The following is a 21,279-nucleotide window of genomic DNA, read 5'->3' on the forward strand; positions in this document are numbered from 1 at the left end:
GAGCTGATGGACGTGTACGTGTATGGAGACAACCTCATGAATCCATGGACCCTACATGTCAACAGGGGACTGTTCAAGCTGGTGGAGGCTCTGTGATGGTATGGGGCGTGTGCAGTTGGCGTGATATGGGACCCCTGATACGTATAGATACGACTCTGACAGGTGACAGGTACGTAAGCATCCTGTCTGATCACCTGCACCCATTCATGTCCATTGCGCATTCCGACGGACTTGGACAATTTCAGCAGGACAATGCGACACCCCACACGTCCAGAATTGCTACAAAGTGGCTCCAGGAACACTCTTCTGACTTTAGACACTTCCGCTGGCCACCAAAATCCCCAGACATGAACATTATTGAACATATCTGGGATGCCTTGCAACGTGCTGTTCAGAAGAGATCTCCACCCCCCTCTTACTCCTACGGATTTATGGACAGCCCTGCAGGATTCATGGTGTCAATTACCTCCTGCACTACTTCAGACATTAGTCGAGTCCATGCCACGTTGTGTTGCAGCACTTCTGCAGGCTCACGGGGACCCTACACGATATCAGGAAGGTGTACCAGTTTTTTTTGGCTCTTCAGTGTATATAAGAGCTGTAATGGGGATTAAGATATCTGGCATAATTGGTGAGCGGCTAAGGTTTTATGAACATTGTTCAGTGGTGGTCAAAAAAGCAAACAGAATGCTCTGTTTAATTTTCAAAAAGGTCTCTTCACATTTTCTTAAAGTCATTCTTCTGCTTTTCTGAGGTTTAGTTCGTCCTGGACTGCAGTATGCTGTAAGGTCCTTGTTAGCACACAGGGCTTGAGTTATGAAGACAGACATGATTTCTTGAATATGTTTATGTTAGAAGAATGCAGGTGTCAAGGGAATATGATTGAAGTGTCAAATTTTCAACAGGATGGATATGATGCATCATGAGTTATTAATACACCGTCAATTAATTACTTTGACAAGGGGACACCAGTATCATTTAGTAAGCGGGAATTGCTGGTTGTTGCAGGGAGTTATTCCTCTAATACGGTCGTTAATAAATGTAATAGCTTACTTCCGCGGGTCATGATTTCTAAACACAATTGGTGTGTTCAAAAAGAAGTACAATAGATATAATGGGAGAAATTGAGAAGCTATCCTCTGTATTTAGATAAGAGAACCATAATCTTTATTACAGGCAGTGTATTATGTATTACAGTAGAACCTCGATTATCCGAACACATCAGGATCGAAGGGTGTTCGGAAAAGTGAAAAGTTCGGATAATCAATTTCGAAACTAATTCAATAACGCAAAGGAATAAATTGAAATTCAGCAACAAATGATTACCCCCCCCCCCTTTCCCTTAAGGCAATAAGAACCATAGTAAGAACTGTCTTGTTGTCAAGAACATGCACTTCTCTTCTTCATTAAGGCACACCCATAGGATCAAGATGAATTCATCAGGCAAAAAAAAAAAGATGGCAGCCAAATCTGCTCTGATTCACGCATTTGTAAGGAGGATTAATAGAGGATTCAAGTTCAAAGAAAACACAAACTGTTGAGTATCATTGACTGTAGAAAACTAAAGATGAGTTAGATTGAAAAGATGTTAGGTTGTTTGGAAAATTGATGTTCGGATAAACAAGGTTCTATTGTATTAGCTACTACTTTTTGTGATATATGCTTTATATTGGATTGCTGTATTTTGGTTATATTTGGCATTTTTTCAGTCACCTCGTTGGGCAATTTGCCTGTTTGCAAAACTAAAGAACTGGGTTGCAACATGAGCCTGAAAATAAACTTTTTGCACTCTTGTCTCGAATATTTTCCTGAAAATCAAGGTGCATTGAGCGAAGATTTTGATTTTGAGCGAGGATCGAGTAATTTCACTGGGACATAAAATGCATGGAAAAATTATATCAAGGACACTGGAATGTCTACATGATGGCAGGTTACTGTTGGGGGTTAAAATGAGATATTGCACCAGCTCCAAATAAAGGACACAAGCGTTCCATTGAAGGAAAAGAAAAATAATTTATTGTGTAAAATATTTAGCCTAATTTCTTTTTAGGTATATACTTGATTTCATTATTATCTATTTGACTTTTTTCAAGTAAAACATTCATGTTTTGCGATTTGTAGCAAAACATGGAATATTATTTATATTATTATTTGTAATGGTATTTAGAACCAATACAAATATTTATAAAAATGTCTTATATTCAGATATTTTAGTTCTGCACACTAAACTGGAATAGGGAGGTAACTATCTTCATAACAGGACACGGCCCATTCCCTATATATATACACGAATAGAAACATGCAGAACAGACAAATGTGCCTGCGGTATGGTGGGTACTCCAGTTCAATATGCCACAGAGTGCAAATTTACAAAGTATCTATACATGTACAAATAATTACGAAAACAATAGAAAACAGTGGTTCACTGAAATAATCAAAAACAGCAGCAGCAAGGATTACAAGCTTTGTCAAATATATACATGGCAACGAAAAACAAAAAATTTGTCCACCAGATTTATAAAAAAAATTTTATTTTTGCAAAAATAAGGGAAAAACAAATAGATAAAAACAAAACAAAAATCATATGTTACTACTAATACATAACCATTACATGTACAAGATATAACATGTACTAACAGGACCCGAAAAAGAATTTTTACGACATTCCTGTAACAGTGATGTAAATGTGATAACCACAAGTATCCTCCATTCATCTTTTCTAGCAGGGGTGCTAGGCGGGAAGACACGAATGGTTTCATAATAAGCATTTCATGTTGTTTTTATTTTATATATATATATATATATTCATTTTTTTTCTTTAATAAATGTAACCAAGCAGAGCGAGAAAACCAAAACAAGACAGAAGCTTATCTTTATCAAAGGCTCTCTCCGGACAATACCCCATTTAAACTAATCCCACATGTCTCTCTCTAAAGCTATTTTGATGAGCAAAATTGGCCTGGCAGTTATATATATGCATATGTGTATTTCTCTTTTATTCAAGTTCGCCATGCATCGCATGTCCACAATACAAATGCACACTCATATTGTCGTATTCATGTTACTCACCGAATAAGGTGCTAAGCGAGATGGCAGGAGTGATCCCTAATTATATATATTCCCCCCACACGCAATATTTCTATTTTGTATATTTTCATCGAATCCACCTGAGGGAGTGAACTCAACCCAATAAAACTGATGCTGGCTTCTAGTCTGCAAGTTATCAAACCCATTTGCTCAGGCCCGCGTAGTCAGGAATTTCATTTGGGGGGGGGGGACCAAATTGATAGAACAATAGATTTGGCCATCTTTTTCCTTTTTTTTTGGTCATTTTCTCACATTTCGGGGGGGGAGGGGGGAACGAGACCCATAAGTTCCCCCTCACTACAGCCTTGCGTTTGCTCACCAATAAGGTGTTAAGCGATATGACTCACTCCGATGGATATTTTATATTTCACAATAAAATTATCTTATTTTCATTTTTTTTTGTATCCTCTGTATTTAATGACAAGTGTAAGATAGCAGATGAGATGGCGTGGGGACCCCCTCCAATTGCTTTTAAAATATACCTTGATCCTAATATATGTACCTTCATCCGTCTTAACAAAACCCAGAAACTTTTCTCCAACTCCCAACCCAATCTCGTCTGAAATCACCGCAAAATTTCTTTATGGCGACAGTACCCAATTGTCTGGGAAAAATATATTGTAAAATTTTTTTTTTTACACAAAATAAAGTGTTTTGGACTCTGCCACGAAGCTGGGCTGGAAGAGATCTCGGCTAAGGGATAAATCCAGTGGCAAAGTTTTGCCGTTCATTCATTCAGTTTCACGATTGTAAAAAATCCTTCCGTGACACAGAAAAATTATATTTGAAATCGGCATAAAAATAATCACTATTTTGCAGACTATTAAACGCTTGGTGATAAAAATTCACAGATTTAACCCACCCTGTGTAATAAGGGCACTAAAAGTTTACAGAATTGTTGGAGGATGCAAATAGGTTAAAGGAAAAAAATATTTTCCTTGAAATTTTACTTTTCTGCATGAGTGCATGCGCAGTGATTGTAGGAATATGTTCTAGTGTCTGGTCTTGTTTCTTTTAAGATTTTTAACTTAGTTTGAAGAAATAAGAATTTTTGTGAAGATGATCAAGTTTGTATTTCAGTTTTTTCTTCTCTGTTTAGAAGACAAAAAAGAAAGAAAAGGGACAGAATAAAAAACGTGAAAAGAGATCTAGAAAAAGTAAAGGAAAAGAAAGAGAGTTTAAAGACAATGATGAACCGAAAGATAAAAATGAATATGAAGAAGCGCCAGGAATAACTACTCCATCAAAAGAGCCTAGCATGAGTTTGCTGCAAACCCCAATGTCCCCTTACAATCCAGTAGGTCTAATTTGCAGGAATTTGTTTTTTTTTTCATATTAGTTTTAATCTAAACTGTTCCTTGGCTTAGTTTTATACATTTTCATTTTTACAGGTTGTGCCAAGTTTTAAATCATTAGCAGAAGATCAAAATATTTCTCTGGTAAGTTTCTTTTCTTTATATCCCTGACATATAAAATTTTGTTTCTAACAAAGAAATTGAAAAATTTTATAACAAATAAATGAGAGATTGGTATTTTCTATTCCAGTTTGTGTTCCTTTATGGACTGGCTGTTACCCGCGGCTTCGCTCGCATGGGTTTGGTAATCTGAAAATTACTCTGCAATGATTCCCCATATAACATTTGAACCTCTCATGACTCCTATTGGGGGGGGGGGGCTGAATTTTCAGAAATCCTACCTTAGCGGGTATCTCCATTACAAAATATAATGCTGCCTAAATTTCATATTTATGGCTTCAGCGATTTCAAATTAATGATAATTGCTCCATATAACATTTGAAACCCCCCTCCTGGAGTTGAATTTTGAAAAATCCCTTCTCAGTGAGTGTCTACATTACAACAGAAAAATTCTGACCAAATTTCATATTTACAGTTTCAGCAGTTTTGGCTCTATGTCATTTCTCCATATAACCTCCGCCTCCCATTGAACCCACTTAGGGGTCAAAATTCCAAAAATCCTTTGTTAGTCAGTCTCTACATCATGGAATAAAATTACTAACCAAATTTCATGAATGCTAACTTTGAACCCCCCTCTTATGACCCCCTTATATGGGGGGGGGGGGTTGAATTAAAAAAAAACCCTTAGTTAGTTCCTCTGTGATGAAATAAAACTTCTGATAAATTTCATGAGCATAGCTTCAGCGGTTTGATTTCTCGATTTACTTTGAACCCCTTTATGACCCCCCTTAGGGGTTGAATTTTGAAAAACCCCTTCTTAGTTAGTCTTTACGTTTCATGATTATACATTCAGAGCGGTCTCGACTTGGCATAATTTCTGTTATCTTTGAAAACTTCCTTATGACCACCTTTAAGATCAAATTTTGAAAACCCCTTCTTAGTTAGTGTTTACATTGTGAAAAAAAAATTATGACAAATTTCATGAATATTGCTTCAGTGGTTTCGGCTCTAGGTGATTATTCTATGTTACCTCTGAACCCCCTTAGTGGTTGAATTTCGAAAAACCCTTCCTTAGTTTCTACATCATGAAACAAAACTTCTGACCAAATTTCCTGAATATAGCTTTAGCGGTATCGGCTCGGCATAATTTCTCTACCTTACCTTTAAAAACCCCCCTTTTGATCCCCTTAGAGATCGAATTTGAAAAATCACCACCTTGGTGTTTAATCATGAAAAACTTCTGACCAAATTTGATCGCTTCTGCGGTATTGGCTAGGCATAATTGCTATGTTACCTTTGACACCCTCCCCCCCCCCCCCCCCCGTTTGACTCCCTTAGGAGTTGAATTTCGAAAAACCCTTCTCAGTTAGTGTTTGCGTCGCAAAAAAAAGTTTTACCAAATTTCATGAATATAGCTTGAGAGTGGTATCGGCTCAGCATGATTTCTCCATGTTACCTTTGAACACCCTTTTGGCCCCCGTAGGTCTCAAATTTCAGGAAATCCCTTCTTAGTAAGTCAACAAAACTATTGACCAAATTTGATATTTATAGCTTCAGAAGTTTCAGCTCGGCAATGATCAGTCAGGACATGTTATTTTATTTATATAAGTAGATGACAAGTTAATTTTAGTGATACAAATTATGAATCTAAATAAATATTTCAAATACAAAAAACAATGCCAGAAAAGGCAAAATGCCAACGAGGTGGCTGATAAAACAAAGTATATTTATACTTTATTATACATAAAGTATGTTTCTAAACAAAGGCAACTAAAGGGACTGTTTAATTGTTGTCATTAGTGGGAGGTTACTATTGTTAAAATATTCAGTGTCAGAAAAAATTTTTGGTGTTAGGTTAGGGAATACAATTTCTGTATTGAGCACGGCATCTTCATGTGGTGAGTCTGGCTACTTTTCAGTTGCTATCCTGCTTTCATACCATTCTCACCCTTGTTTGTGACTGTGATAATCCGGTTTTACTTTATTATGTGTAGTAGTTGTTTCTGTTTTCATAGTGTGGGCCTATGGAGTAGTGTTAAGAGGTTATGGGCTCAAGCTTACACCCATATAACTTAGTATAAGCAAAGAAACAATGTGACAACAAAGATGATCTTGAATCTCGAACCGCTTTGGTCAGCTGGGGTGCCATTCAGGCGTGATGGCCTTACATACCTCTTCATCTACTGTCGCCACCTACCGGCGAAATTTGCACTTAATGCCATGGCTTTTATGAAGGATATTCAAGTTACTTTTCCTTTTCTAAAGTTGGCACCCTCTAGGGGCTTTCAAGTGAGTTGTTATTTGACCTTTCTGCTGAAACGGAGAAGGGGGGGGGGCTGGACCTTGTCAGCCCACCTTGCCAGCCCACTTCTGTATTCTTGTATGAAGTTTTATCCGATCTTTATTTGCCGTAATATTTTTCCCATATATCTTTCGATTTGTTTTTTGCATTTAGCTTCTACCTTGGCCTAACCGAATTCTGTTTCGTTTTTTATCCTATGCAGTATTGTATTTTGGGCGAAAAGAAAGCTTAAGTCCTCGTGAGGGGAGTTTATGGTACAAAAGGAGTCTTATCAGGGCCACTGTACATATTTACAATATATTCATATATAATCAAATTATATTATTTTGATTCAAACATTTTAATTTTCTAGGATATACCACCACCTTAAAACATTATTAACCCTGTAAATATTAATGATATTTACATTAATTACAGGACCGGAGTGTGACCTAATGGCTGTCACTGGCTTCGGCCAATCTCTGACCTTCTATTTCTGAAGGGGTTATCTTTCTTGTAGTTTCGCTTTCTTGCTATGCAGGGAAATCGCTTTTTTAGTGGTTTCGTTTTCCTGTTTCCTCCATTTCCTTTGCTTTAGGGGGTTTCGTTGTGGGGGTGGAGTATTCCCTTTTTCTTTTGCCCACCTGTTGTTTTAGAGTCCTGGCACACCTGGGCGCACCATTTTTAATATATTCTTAGGACGTCTCAGCCTTTGAAATTCGTTACTGTTGTATCTTGAGATTTGTGTCAGATGATGCCATTCGGATTCCTTGAGTTTCAGAAACATGTTTTTTGCGAGTTTCTGGACAAAATCGAATACTGTTTCTACTTTGGTATCCTGTCTAATGTGAGCGTTTCTGAGGAACCAATTTGCCCTTAATGCTCTTCTCAGGTATTTATTCTGGTGTCTTTCGATTTTAATTATTACAGCGTCCCTGGCGAAATACCAGGTTGGGGCAACATAAATCATTGATGGTCTGACCACCATTTTGTATAGTATGATCTTGTTATGCGTGGAAAGTGAGATGTTATTATGGATGATTCTTTTCATTCTTTCCGCTGCGATTGTGGCCCTACGCATGGCTTCACTGCAGTGCGGGTCGAATGAGTGTCTTATCCAGGATTATTCCCAGATATTTAGCGCTCTCTCTTGGGGCAATTCGCGTCTCGTTTATCTCGAAGCTGGCCACTGGCGGTAGCGCTCGTTTTGTGGTGATCCACATAAATACTGTCTTCTCTATGTTTAGTTGCACACGATTGTTCACACACCATCTTTCTATTTCTCTTGCTCTGTTTTGAAGGCCCTCCAATGCTTGCAAAGGGTTTTTATGGCTCACTGCGACCGCGCTGTCATCAGTATAAAGGGCCGTGAGGCCTGTCGGGCTGACAGGGAAGTTGTTAATGTAATAATTATGAAGAGCCGGCCCGAGTACGCATCCCTGTGCTATTGATGCCCGTATCGGTCGTACGTTCGAGAGCGTGTCATTTATTTGGACCCGGAATGTTTGCCCTTCCAGATAGTTCTTTATAAATTTAATCAAGCTCTGTGGTATTTTCATACGAATTAGCTTGAGCAATAGACCATTGTGCCAAACTTTATTGAAGCTTTTGGAAAGATCATACATGGCCATTGCGACTGTATTTCTGTTGATTTTTGGCCCGTTGCAAGAATTTGATGACTTTCAGAAGTTGAGTTGACGTAGAGTGTTCACTCCTGAAGCTGTGTTGTTCTGGAATTATTACTGCGTGCTCGTCATTATAATGATGTATTCTTTGAATGATGACCTTTTCAAATAGTTTGCCCATTGAGCTGAGAAGCGAGATGGGCCTCCAACTAGAGGCGAAGGTCAGGTCTTGGCCTGATTTAACAAAGATGATGGTGGCCTTTATCTTCAGGAAGATCAATACACTAAGGAAAAGTAGCTACAAGACTTGACATATCCAGATGAATGCTTTACTAGTGAAAAATAATGAATAGACTTACTTTATTGGTGAATGACCCACTGAAGAGCTCTCAGGATGGGAAGATGGTGACAAAAAGGCAAAGCAGACATCATTCTTTCAATTCAGCCTAAAAAAATTCAACTCATCACAGAAATCAGTTCATAAATACAACATTTGCGTCATATTTCTGTATTACATAATTTTCAGGCTGTTGCTATATTTTTCAGATGAATTGCAAAGAGATGAATGCCTTCTAACTCCTCCTTAAATGACTCTGCCCTTGTCCAGTTCAATAAAAAATTTTGTTTCATAAATTTTTTTTATTGACAGAGCTGGGAAACCCAAGCATCTTCTAGCATTCAATACCAGCTTGCAGTGTCCATTCGATTTCAGAATAACAGTGAATACCTTATCAAAGAACTGGAGTTCAATGTACTGGATACACCAAATTTGAGAATGCTTCGAAATGTGAGTGGTTTTATGAATATCAATTTTATATTCCATTGTTATTTTGTCATTTAGTATGGTATTGTGTGAGATTTATACTTATTCATCTATTCTTTAAATTTTATTAAAAGAAAGTATGAATATATGTATGGAAAGATACCATGTGAGTAGAGTGTTTACTAAAAGCATTAGGTTAAAATCACAGGGCATATTAAAATGTGTGTCATGAGCTTGGGTAATGAGAAAGATTTTTTAGAAACTATGATAGCTGTGGAGGGCCTGGATCTTATAGTCATTACAAAATCTTGGGCAAATGATGGAGGGATGAATCTTTGCACATCTCTGGATATGATACTTTTAAGAAATAGATCTGATTGGAAAGGCAGAGGAGTGTTGATATGCGTGAAATCATGTTTGAAGTGTAACTTGCATAGAAGTAATATTGAAACTATATGGGTTCAGCTTGGAAACAAATGCAATGACAGATATATGACATGCAAAAGTATGCTTGCCGGATTTTCGAGAAAATTGCAGGATTTTTACCTTTTGAACGTTGGCAGGTCTGCCTGTTTGATGTATTACTAGGGGTTGTTCAAGTATTACGTCATCATGGGGGGGGGGGTTTCGATTTGCTGACTTTTGATGACAAGGGGGGAGGGGGGGTTTGGATAATGCTTACGTCATCAACCACCCTTTATGAAAATATGAGTTAGGATTCAGAGGGGCAGAGCTGATGATGAAATTTTGCTGACAGGGGGGGGGGGAGGGGGTCAAAAATTTGCTTACATAATACTTGAACGACTTCCCAAAAAAAAAATTGATTTCTCTCTCATTAATATAAAAATGATATAATGGGTATAAATGTTCACTGGTGTAAGAAATTAAGAGAATTTGCAGACTTAGTCGATTATCTCTAGAACTACTGTACCGATTTTAATGAAATTTGATATGTACATTGATACAATACAAAACAAATAACCATTCAATAATTGTAATACACACGCATGATCGTGCGTAACACTCGTTGGAGTTGAAGGTATGAAACAGCGGTTGCAGAATAGACAAAAAAATGGGTTAATAGATGGGTTAATAGGGGGTATAGTCCCCTCTTACAGATATATAGGTCTCGCAGCGTGATTTCATACTTGAAATAAGGCAGTTTATCATTTCCTGTGGCAATTCGTCCCACTCATTCAGCAACGCTGTTTTCCTTCCCTGGATGGTTCCTGGAGGGGGGTTGCGAGTTGCAATTGCCCTCCCCAGAGCTTCCCTGACATGCTCTATAGGTTTAAAGTCTGGAGATCTGGCTGGCCAATCCATCTAGCGAATATCCTCACTCTCTAGAAAATCGTCGAGCAGAAGAGCTCTATGTGGCCTCACGTTATCGTCCATTAAAATGAACTCAGGGCCAACTGCACCCCTGAAAAGGCGAACATAGGGCTCCAAGACCTCATCCCTATACCTCACACCAGTCACAGTGCCTCTTTCAAAGACATGGAGAGGTGTGCGGCTATCCAACATGATGCCTGCCCAGACCATTAAATCTCCTCCGCCATAATGGTAGATTTCGCGGATATTGGAGGGTAGGTAGCTGGTCCCTGGTTCTCTCCATATGAACGTACGGCGAGAATCGGTGCTTAGGCTGAACCGGGACTCATCAGTGAAGAGAACGGTCGCTCATTGATTCATACTCCAATCTCTATGCTCTCTGCACCATGATAAACGGATTCTCCTGTCCGTAGAAGTGAGCGGGACCCAAACAGCAGGTCTTCTTGCAAACAACTCTCTCTCATGAAGTCTGGGAACAGTCACGCTTGATACACGGGTTCCTGTGGCTGCATACAAGTCATGAGAAGCTGTAGCACTCGTGTTACGCCTCGCTATAATTGACAAATGGCAATCTTCTCTGGCCGTCGTGGTTCTTGGACGACCTTGCCCAGGCTTTCTCTTGATGGATCTGGTATCCTGGAACTGTTTCAATAAGTTACACACGACGCTGGGCGTTAAATTGAAGTCTCTACAAATCTGGACTTGAGATTGAACTCTCTACAAATCTGGACTTGAGATTTGCCTGCTTCTAGCCTCCCCACAATTCGCTACCTCATTCCATCATCGATTGCTGCAAAATAACACCAATAAATTCGCAGAGGTGTGCTAGCGAACGAAATGCGTCTTAATTTACGCGCGCTTATAAAGCCTGTCCTTTTCATGAAATTCGATAAAATATGCAAATTCTCTTAATTTATTTCACCAGTGTATTATTAATTTAAAGACAACAAAAATGAATCTATTTTCAGTATTAATTTTTGAAGCACATATAAGTTTAGTTTTTGTTTTATTCAAGGGTTTTTTCTCATTATTTGCCAATCAATTTTTCTAGATTGATGAAGATTCTGGCTGTGATAATGGTATCAAAGTGCCATTTCATCTGCTGCCAAAAACTGCTAATGATGGTCAGTTTCTCTTCACAGTCGAAAACAGTTGCATTCCTCACAAATTGAATGGTTTAGTTACATATATGGTGGTGGTAAGTTTTTCATCTAGTTTTTTTTTTAATTAATCTGTATATTTTTGTTCTGGTTCTCTTTAATTTCTTAAATTCATATCCTGTAAAGATATTTTAATGCAGAATAATTATTTTTGTAACTGAAATGTAAAAAGATTTATTATTGGTATCAGACAGGTACAAAAAATACAAGTTTTGCAATCATCAATGTATTTGGTAAAATATCTTTTTGAAGCAAAGAATTATTTTGGGATATCTCTGTTTACACACGTTTAATTAATCAGTATAATTTTTTTACTTATTCCTTTATTTCTATCTTTTTAAAATAATGTACAACTCAATTTCACAAAAAATACAACCTTTCTCAAAAACCATACTGGAAATAAGAGCAAATTTTTATTTTCGTAAAAACTAATTTCCTCAGCCAATTTTAAATTAACAATAATGAAATTGTTTTAAGCCTATAAATGAGAATTAAAGAAATTTCATAAAATCATCATGATTGCTGTGTTAGGTTACCGGCGGTCAATCCATGCACTCACGCGATGTTGGTTGGCTGAACTTGATTTTCTGTTGTTTTCATAATCTTGTTACATTGAGCAGCATATCTACTACAACCAAGGCTCCAGCTGCTATTGTGTAAAATCACCATGAAATTTTGTAAAAACTTTAGCCGCCTGGCAAGCCTGCTGGTGTCTATACTGGTCGGAGTTGAAATCCTGATGAGGACATATGCTGGTTAGAGTTCAAATCCTGATGAAAGCATGGATGTATTGGTAAATAACATTGTGTACCACCATGGATGTGGCCTCGAGAAGTTATCAGTATTCAGAAACACGTGATGATAACAATTCACTTGTCTGACTCCATGAATTACTACTACTCCAGATGTTGGTATAAATTGAACAATTAATTTATTAAAAACATAACTTCAGGACAAACTGGTTAGCAGAACATGGTTAAAAAATTAACAGATAACAGGTATGCATTAAGATTTTAAAGCAAAAAGTTGAAACTGTTCTTATATATTTGCAATTCATAAATTTCTATAAAAATTGTCTTTGATTTCTTTATAATAAATTTTTTGATGGGTGAAAGAACTTGGCCATATATTGACTTTTTAATGCATGGTTATTTTTTTTATTTTTTTATTAATGAAATAATCCCAATTATGTTTTGAATTTTTTAGACTGATTCAGGTTCAACCCATGAAAAACTAGATTTCAAATTACAGATACCTGTTTCAGCATACATGAATGTTTTAGAATATGAAAGGTAAGGTGTGGTATAGAGGATTTTTTTTTTTATTTGTTCATTAAAATTTGGTATCTTAATTTTTTTTTCAAACTAAAGAAATATGGGGTACACATATACATGCAACAAACAGTAGCATGTAAAATTTTTATAGGAGGAAAGAGATTTGAAAATTAATTTTTGATTATGGCTCAAATCTCAATATATCAAATGAATATTGACTTTATATTTTAATAAATTTCATTTGGTATAGTAGAGATGCAAGAGAGGTTCTAGTACCCTTTTGGGCCACCTCTAGCTTGAATACACGATGCGATATGGGTGGGCGCATTGAGGCATATGGGTTCCGTATGGTGTCCTGCATCATATCCTTCCATAGTTGCTGTAAGCGTGTCCGAATAGCGGACAGTGATGCAGTTGGCACTGTGCATGCTTGTCGAGTGATGTAATCGTCTTCTCGAATATCGGTCTGCAGAGGGCGTTCTAAGCCTTTTCGCCATGCATGTGACCCCTCTCTCATCCACTGGTCCCAACACCTTCTAACAGTAAACTCAGACTGGCCTAAGTGGCGGGCTACTCGCCGAGCTGACCACCCGGTTTCCATCATCCCGATGATTCTGCCTCTCTCGAACTCTAACAGCTGATCATATTGTCTTCGATGGTGATATAATGGCATCTGTAATGAAAAAGCGTCCCTTCGCAACAGATTAAGTACAGGAAAAATTCCTCTGCGTACCTTTTTTATATCCCAAGAAGAACGAAGTTCAATGTCCTCTGATGGCATTGCTCATTACATAATCACAATAAGTGTAATTCTAATAGTTGGTCCTTAATGAAGCAAATATTTTTTTTTTGCCAGCATAGTAGGCTTGCCGATAAAAATCATAATATTCAAAATTGAATACCTCAGCTAATATTCCATTTTAGAAAACAACTTTTTTTTGTTGCAATTATTATTAGCAAGGGAAATATTTTGATTGGGAATTTCAAGATAGCAGGACTGTATAAAAGTTAATTTTGTTTTGTAGCACCTATACAGCCTCATTGATACATAAATGACATAGAGTTGGAAAGCCTATATAATGATACTCACGGGACTAGAGAAATTTATCATTATGAAAAAAGTTATCATTATAGATAGAATATAATAGCACTATGAGAAATGCATTGGGACCAGAGAGCAACAACATTATTTAGGATTTTCACTGCATTTTAAACCTTTTTTTCATTTTGAAAGATGTCTCTGAAATCATTAGTTTAAAGTTGAAGGGGTGTATAAGAGGACTTCACTATATATGCACCCTGTATGTACATTTCAAAAGTTAAGGGCAGGTTTGTCATTTAAAAAAAGGAAACAGTCATTTCATTTGTACCAGCCACATATTCCTCACAATTTGTTTGGCACAGTTCTGCAGAACAAGCTTTTTTTTCCAATCCTGTGTAGAAAATTTCTGCCAGATCAGAGATTATTCTGGATGACAAGCCACTATTTTTGAAATCTTTACAGTAGCAAATAAAGGATTTTTACAGGCTCTGTTACATCTACAGTTGTGATCTGTAATCTTCATATTTTGATCTATAATTTTCATCTAAGATTAGTTTGCTTTATTCCTATTCTTTATGTTGAGGAATCTGATTAGTGAGCTAACTTTTTATTTGTGAGATTATTTGTTTCTCCACTCTCATCACACACATTGCTAGGGTAACCATACATCCAGTATTTCCCGGGACAGTCCTGGTTTTTTCTGGTTTTTTTTGCCTGTCTCGACTTTTTTGCAAAAGTGTCCCGGTTTTTCCTGTATTTAAGTTGGGGTTTTGTTCAATTTGTTATTTTCATCAAAATGTTGGTTTAGGTAATTTTCATAAGACAATAACTTGAATTATCGAGTTGACACTATTTCAGAAGATATATATTTGTATTCTCTCTCAATATTGCACGTATTGACAACATTTTGACACTTCAGTACTTCGACAACATACCAGATAGATTTTAATATATTTATTCGTACACAGTGTATTTGTTTGGTAATTGGTCAAACCTGCAATAAAACATTAATTACAGTTTTTTAATTTGTTGTTGCATTGCACTTTGATAGAAGGCGAGTTGAAGCATTTTTTAATATTAAGTGAGGCAGTATTTTTCAATTACAACCATACAGAGAGTATTATGCTTATTGGCATTTTTTTTCTTCTCAAAAACCTGCTGCTTTTCACATTTGACAAACGGCTGTAAACGATTAAATTCATTTAGCAGATGTAATGCAACATCTTATGCCTTGAGAGTAACATTGATTTTAAAAAACACGTGGCCATAGCCTGCGAATTTCACCAAATATCCTTTTTTTATTATACAGGATGTTCTGTAAGTGCTAGCACGGCCTTTATCTCATCAACCATCCATCGTAGAGGTATGATTCCAATTTAAAAAATGCTGAGAAAGTGTTAAAAAATTTCTCTGTACCAGCTTTGAGAGTGAAATACGGTATTTTACATACAATGTAAATTTTCATACGTCCCCCCCCCCTGCTCCAACTTCTAATTAGAAAGTTGTTGCCCTGACTCTCCTGATTCAAAAAAAAAATAATTAATGTTTCTAACAAGAAAAGAGTTCAAAGGTGTCATCCTCGAAAAGTTCCCAAAAATTGCAAAAATATTAAAATATCCAGCAGGATATTTCTGTGAATAGCACTGTGGATACACTTGAATACATGGAACTTTTTCTGTTGGCATCAGGGGAGACAGGGCAACAACTTTCCAATTGGAAGTTAGAGCACAGGTGGACCATATAAAAATGTAGATTTTTTATTTTGTTACACAATATTTTCATTCTCGAAACTGGTACGGGTAGTTTTTAAACGCCTGTTGTGTGAGAATTTTTTAAACATGCATCATACCTCTATGATGGATGGTTGATGAGATAAAGGCTGTGCTAGCACTTACAGGACACCTTGTATAATTATTTTGCTGAGGAAAAACATCCACAGGGCTCCCATTCAAAAAATGAGAAAAAGTAGGAAAACGCAGGACTAAAAAGTGGGATGGGGGAAGATAACCCCCTTAGACAACATAATGGAAAAAAATCCCTAAAAAAATTTTTTTTTTTGCAAAAAAAAAATTTCAAATTTAAAACAAATTCTTTTAATTTTGAATTAACTTTTTTTTCATAGCACTATTTCAGTTTCCTATAAGATTGACTCAGGCCAAAGCAAAATGATAAATGACTTGGGTACATAACCAATTTTTGTCCAAAACAGTGCACTAGCAACCACAGATAATTCTTTGCTGTCTCTCCTCATATATATTACATTCTTTTTTGGAGTCTTCCAAAGTGCAGAGCTTGTCAACTCTCTTCGACAATGCACAGCAAATTTTGAAGACGTACGTTTTTTAAGAATGATGCTCCTTCGAGACCACTTTCAAAAGCACAGTGCAAAATGTGTAGATTACAAGATCCAATGTGAATGAATAAGGCAAGGTGAACCAGATAGTTTTACTGTGTTGTCCATCATTTTTTAAAGGGATTTGTTTACATTTTACTGTTCAATGCCAGTGTAATCATTTTTGACAAATGAAGCACTTCATTTTCTAGCTCTTTGCTGAGAATTGTAAATATTGTTTATGCCTCTTCATGCCTTAAAAATACAGAAGACAACTGAATGCTATTGGGTAGCATCAGAATCACCAAACTTAGAATAGGCCTATGTATCTAACTGCTTTGAAATGCAAACTGTTGTTTCACCTATTTGCACCATAGTTTTGAATGATGAATGTTAGTTACTGTCCAAGACCATGAAGTAATAAATACAAAATTATTTTTCCATCCAGACAGAAGTTTTTAATGACTACTATACTTGTTGAACCCTCAAACTAAGCAAATGAAAAATTAATCAACCAAATGGTCCACATACACCCCCCCCCCCCAAATAACATTAAAAATGATACAATTTCTGCTTTGGCAGAATCATTAATTGCATTCTCCAACATTTGTAATATTTGGCAATATATCAATGATTTCCTGCTCAATTAAAATCAATTACACAAATTTTGTCGATAGGATTTGTGGTGAAAATTAGGACAAAACCAAGAAAGTAGGGCATTTTACCGAAAAGTAGGAAAAAGTAGGAGCCCTGCATTTAGAACACACAGTAAAAATGTAAACAAATATGGAAATATTCTTGTAGTAGTCTTTTCCTCCACTTGAGGGAAAAAGGTTGTGGGGGGAATGGAAAAAAAAATTTGAATCAATTAATGAGGAACAAAATACTGTACTCGGAATTCTCAAATCCCCACAAATTAACGTATTCTGAAAATCTTAAATCTTTTCAAACTTGGGGATTTAAAAAAGCTATTTGTGGTATTTTAGAAAGTTTTGTGCTATAATTAGCGATTTTGTTGTAATTTGGCAACAATTGGCTATGTCCCGTATTCGTGAACCAAATTTGCAGTATTTCTCTCAAAGAAATATGGTCAGCCTAATCAGTCCTCTTCTCAGGAAGTGAATAACTATATGGGGCCTACTATTGAAAATTCTAGATTTATTACACATAAAAAAGCAGTTACTGTATACATACATGCATGCATGTTTTGATTAAATTTGTTCTTACTTTTTTTATAGCTTAACAACTCTCACTTTTGAAATAATATTTTTAATAAATCTTTTCAGGCACACTTTCACAGAACTCCTATGCAGTGGAGAGTTGACAGTGGAAAAAGTCATAACAATGGATTCCATTGATTTAGAATTTTCTCATGTGCTCTCCAGATTATGTTTTCATTCCCACTTTTCAGGTACTTTTTTCAGCATTTGGGATGAAATGTAGAAAAGTGACAAATTTTTACATATGAAAATTATACATACAGTAGACGATTTATGAGCATAATTTGTTCTGCAAACATCCTCATAATCTAAAAACACTTGTATATCAAAGCTAACTTCCTCATAAGAAATAATGTAAACTCACAAGTAATTTGTTCCGTGACTATCTCTCTCATGTCAACCGCCATTCTTTTCAAAGATGAAGTACAGGTTTATTTGTTTAATGCTATTGTATTTTTACTTATTTTTATTAAAGGTTCATATATTTTAGGAATGATGCAAAAGATCAGGAGCTCAACTTTGCAATTCCCCTTTAACACACAGCTAGAGGTTGAGACAGTCTTTTACATAATCTTGTGCTGTGAATGGTTCATGAGACTTGGTAAGGGGCCCAAGTCGAACAAGGATGGTTTAATTATTGCACTTCTGGTACAACTGATCTGAAATTATTTTTCTCACCCATTCTCTAAGAGAAAGTGTAATGTTATTTATATTTCTGGAGTAAGAAATGGTTTTTCACATAGCACAAAATGATTTTCAGAAATGCATAAGTACATTTATATTACAATGATTAGGCCCAGGCAAAATGAGACTACTAGAGAGTGCAAGTCTAACTTTCCCAGTCCTGGCATTACCTGTAATAGCAATAGATAGCACTTGGAAAAAGCTCCACCAAGCTAAATGAAATGCTCACAGAGATCTCAAAATTAGTTCTAGATGTTGTAAACATTTGAACTAATGAAAAACTTGACGGGAGTTAATTTTAAGCAGTACCACAGTAAAATAAACATAAAATTCAAAGTTTCCTTCAGGTCTGAGGAGGTTAAGTACTGCTGTATAACCAATTGTTCAAAATATAAAGATATATAAGAACTTTACATAATGCATTTATATACCATAATTTCACACAACTATGGTCCAATATAACACCATTTTCTAGATTTATCATCATAACTTCTGTATTCAGGCTATTCAATTTTTTTTTTGCTGATATTGCCTGTAGAAAGATCAAGCATTAATACTAGGGAAGGAGCAACATGTGTAGACCCAAAATTGCAAAAAGGAACCACGGCTAAACACGTTTCGGAATTGTATGAAGTTCCTTCATCAGTAGCAAAGAAAGAATAGTGAAAATACTTCTTATAGCGGGAGTTACTCGCTCTTATAGACAAAAAGTGGAACAAAATGAACCGGCAACGAGAGCAAATGAGAAGGAAAGAAAAGAAAAAAATGGTGGAGCCAATCACAAACGAGAATGGTCAAAGGGCCAGAAGTGTTAGGCTATGGATCAGAGGTTCAAGTCTTGGTTGGTTATATATCTTCTGTGCTTGTTTAAATGGTATTTTAGGGCACGTTTAGATTGATCTATATATGATAATCCACATTGGCATGAAATGCTGTAGATGCCACAGTTGTTGAGGAGTGGTTCAATGGGATCTTTTAGTTTAGGGAAGCTTGGTTTATTGATGGGGTGAAAATCACGGAAAAATTATATTTTGAAGGATTTTAACAATGCATTGGCTGGTTTTTGGGTAGAAAGGCAAAATAATCAAGTTTTTTTACCATAGTTGTGTGAAATTACAGTACATGTGAAATTATTTTCAAGTTTCGACATTTAATTGCTATGCAAGTTGGTGTAGACATTGATTAGAATTTATGCCTTCTTTCAGTCGTAGAGCAGGTTGGCCTTTGTGCTTCGATGTACAGCCGTTCAATTCATGATGACCATGTATGCTTACTAGTCAAACACTTGGTAAGTTTAACTTACCAAAACTTTTTTGTTTTGTTAAGCATATCAATTTTAATTCAGTAAGCTACCGCTTATAAAAATCACTGGTTATGGTTATAAGAATCAAATCAGCAAACTAAAACAAAATGCTGTTTTAACTTAGGAAAATCATACATTATATAAGAATCAATTTCTGGTTTTTCCCTGAAAAACAGCCACATTCATTTCAGTTATAGAGCTTGTAAAAAATCTTTGTTATTCACAATGTTATTTTGGTGGATTGTTTATTGTCTCTATTTTTTATAATAACTATTTCATATTGACTGTTGCCTTTCCCCTGCAAACAATGAGGATTACAGCTTTGTAGTGAAGCAAGTTTTGGTGAATGACTGAGCTTGTAGGAAAGAGGTTGATTGTAACCAAAAAAAAACAAAAAAAACTGGTTAAAAAACCAGCTTAGTCTTTTCTCAAAGAAGCTATTGATAAGTGAATCTACCTAAAGCAGTTTTGTAAAATGGACAACATTACTCCTTTGTGGGGACAATGGAATAGATTAAGGCAATGAAAGAAATCTACATGTACAATATTGAATCCTTTCAGATCACTCATCAAAGGTGGCAATGAGGACAATTTTCATATGAAAAAGATGATAAGACAGAAAAGTTAAAAAGACTTTGATCTAGAGCTATGCATATATGTGTGTGTGTGTGTGTGTGTGTGTGTGTGTGTGTGTGTGTGTGTGTGTGTGTACAGACATTTGTACAGTGGTAGTAGTAACATTTAGGTTAGTCCACATTGACATTTTGCTAGTGCAACAATATCTACCAAAAAAGAAAACAAATGAAGAGAATATAGTGGATGATGTAAAGGCATGCCTGTTGTATAGAAAAGTAAAAATGAAGGAACAAAAAAGATTGGGCTACAACCAAACAATTGCTTCAAACTAAGTGACTTTGGAAAAATATTTTCCTAATTGTGAATAATGAGCAAGGATATGTATGAAAAATTTTAACTATAGATTCATAGTTAACTTTTAAGCATTAATGTTTGAAAGAATTAAAAATGTTAAGAATTAAAGTATTGATAAGAAATTTCTACTTATATACAGTCGAGTATAATTATAGCATACCCTGGATATAACATACAATTTCGTTATTCCCATTTTTAACCCATTTACTCTTCCATGTACTTTTATCTCTATTATTACATACCCCACTTAAAACATACACTGTGTATATAAAATACCAAAAACTCTCTCTCAACCTAGAAAATGATTTGGGTAACATACTGCAAAGAAGTATCGGAAAAAATGAAGCCGAAAAGTTACTTATTTGTGTAACATTCATTGTATTCGTGTGATATCTTGTATTTTTCACAGAAAGTCATGGGAATTTCTTTAATAACAAAAAATGTAGTCAAAATAAGGAATACAATTGAAAATGATGGTTCCCCTTAAAATATGGAAACATTCACCACACTTTGCTACCACCAATTTGCCTTCTTCAACATATCACCCTAGGATTACCCTGGATCTGTGCCTGTTGTGGATGGCTAGAATGTGCTGCCTGTTCATGCATGCTGTATTCTGTGGGAGATTTCTTGTTATTTAAAAAAAACTTTATTTCTGGGAAAACCACATCATTAATTCTCTTCAAATTGTTGAATATTTGCTTTTTCTGATACTTTTGGATCACCTGGTAGATGACAGTGATAAAGGAACAACTGTTGTGATCAGGTAAAGCAAGAAATTTGCTCTGTTTTAAAAGTATGAAATTTCTACCTGTTGAAAGAATATACAAA

The 21,279-nt window shown here is 35.9% G+C and overlaps 1 protein-coding gene across 4 annotated transcripts in view; it reads left to right on the forward strand.

Moving 5' to 3' along the window:
• Window positions 1-21,279, forward strand: part of g (adaptor-related protein complex 3, delta 1 subunit-like garnet) — a 281,738-nt gene that overhangs the window by 255,056 nt on the left and 5,403 nt on the right. For all 4 annotated transcript variants that reach the window (XM_089232772.1, XM_089232771.1, XM_089232769.1 and 1 more), the window contains exons 25-31: window positions 4,187-4,384; window positions 4,479-4,526; window positions 9,058-9,195; window positions 11,555-11,701; window positions 12,870-12,955; window positions 17,598-17,722; window positions 19,421-19,503. In XM_089232772.1, coding sequence (XP_089088898.1) covers window positions 4,187-4,384; window positions 4,479-4,526; window positions 9,058-9,195; window positions 11,555-11,701; window positions 12,870-12,955; window positions 17,598-17,722; window positions 19,421-19,503 — 825 coding nt within the window. The remainder of the gene's footprint in view (window positions 1-4,186; window positions 4,385-4,478; window positions 4,527-9,057; window positions 9,196-11,554; window positions 11,702-12,869; window positions 12,956-17,597; window positions 17,723-19,420; window positions 19,504-21,279) is intronic.

The sequence above is a fragment of the Pholcus phalangioides genome, unplaced genomic scaffold (genome assembly GCF_987345545.1).
Source record: "Pholcus phalangioides strain wild (caught in Gottingen) unplaced genomic scaffold, Ppha-v1.0 ptg000007l_1, whole genome shotgun sequence".
Taxonomy (NCBI): Eukaryota; Metazoa; Arthropoda; class Arachnida; order Araneae; family Pholcidae; genus Pholcus; species Pholcus phalangioides.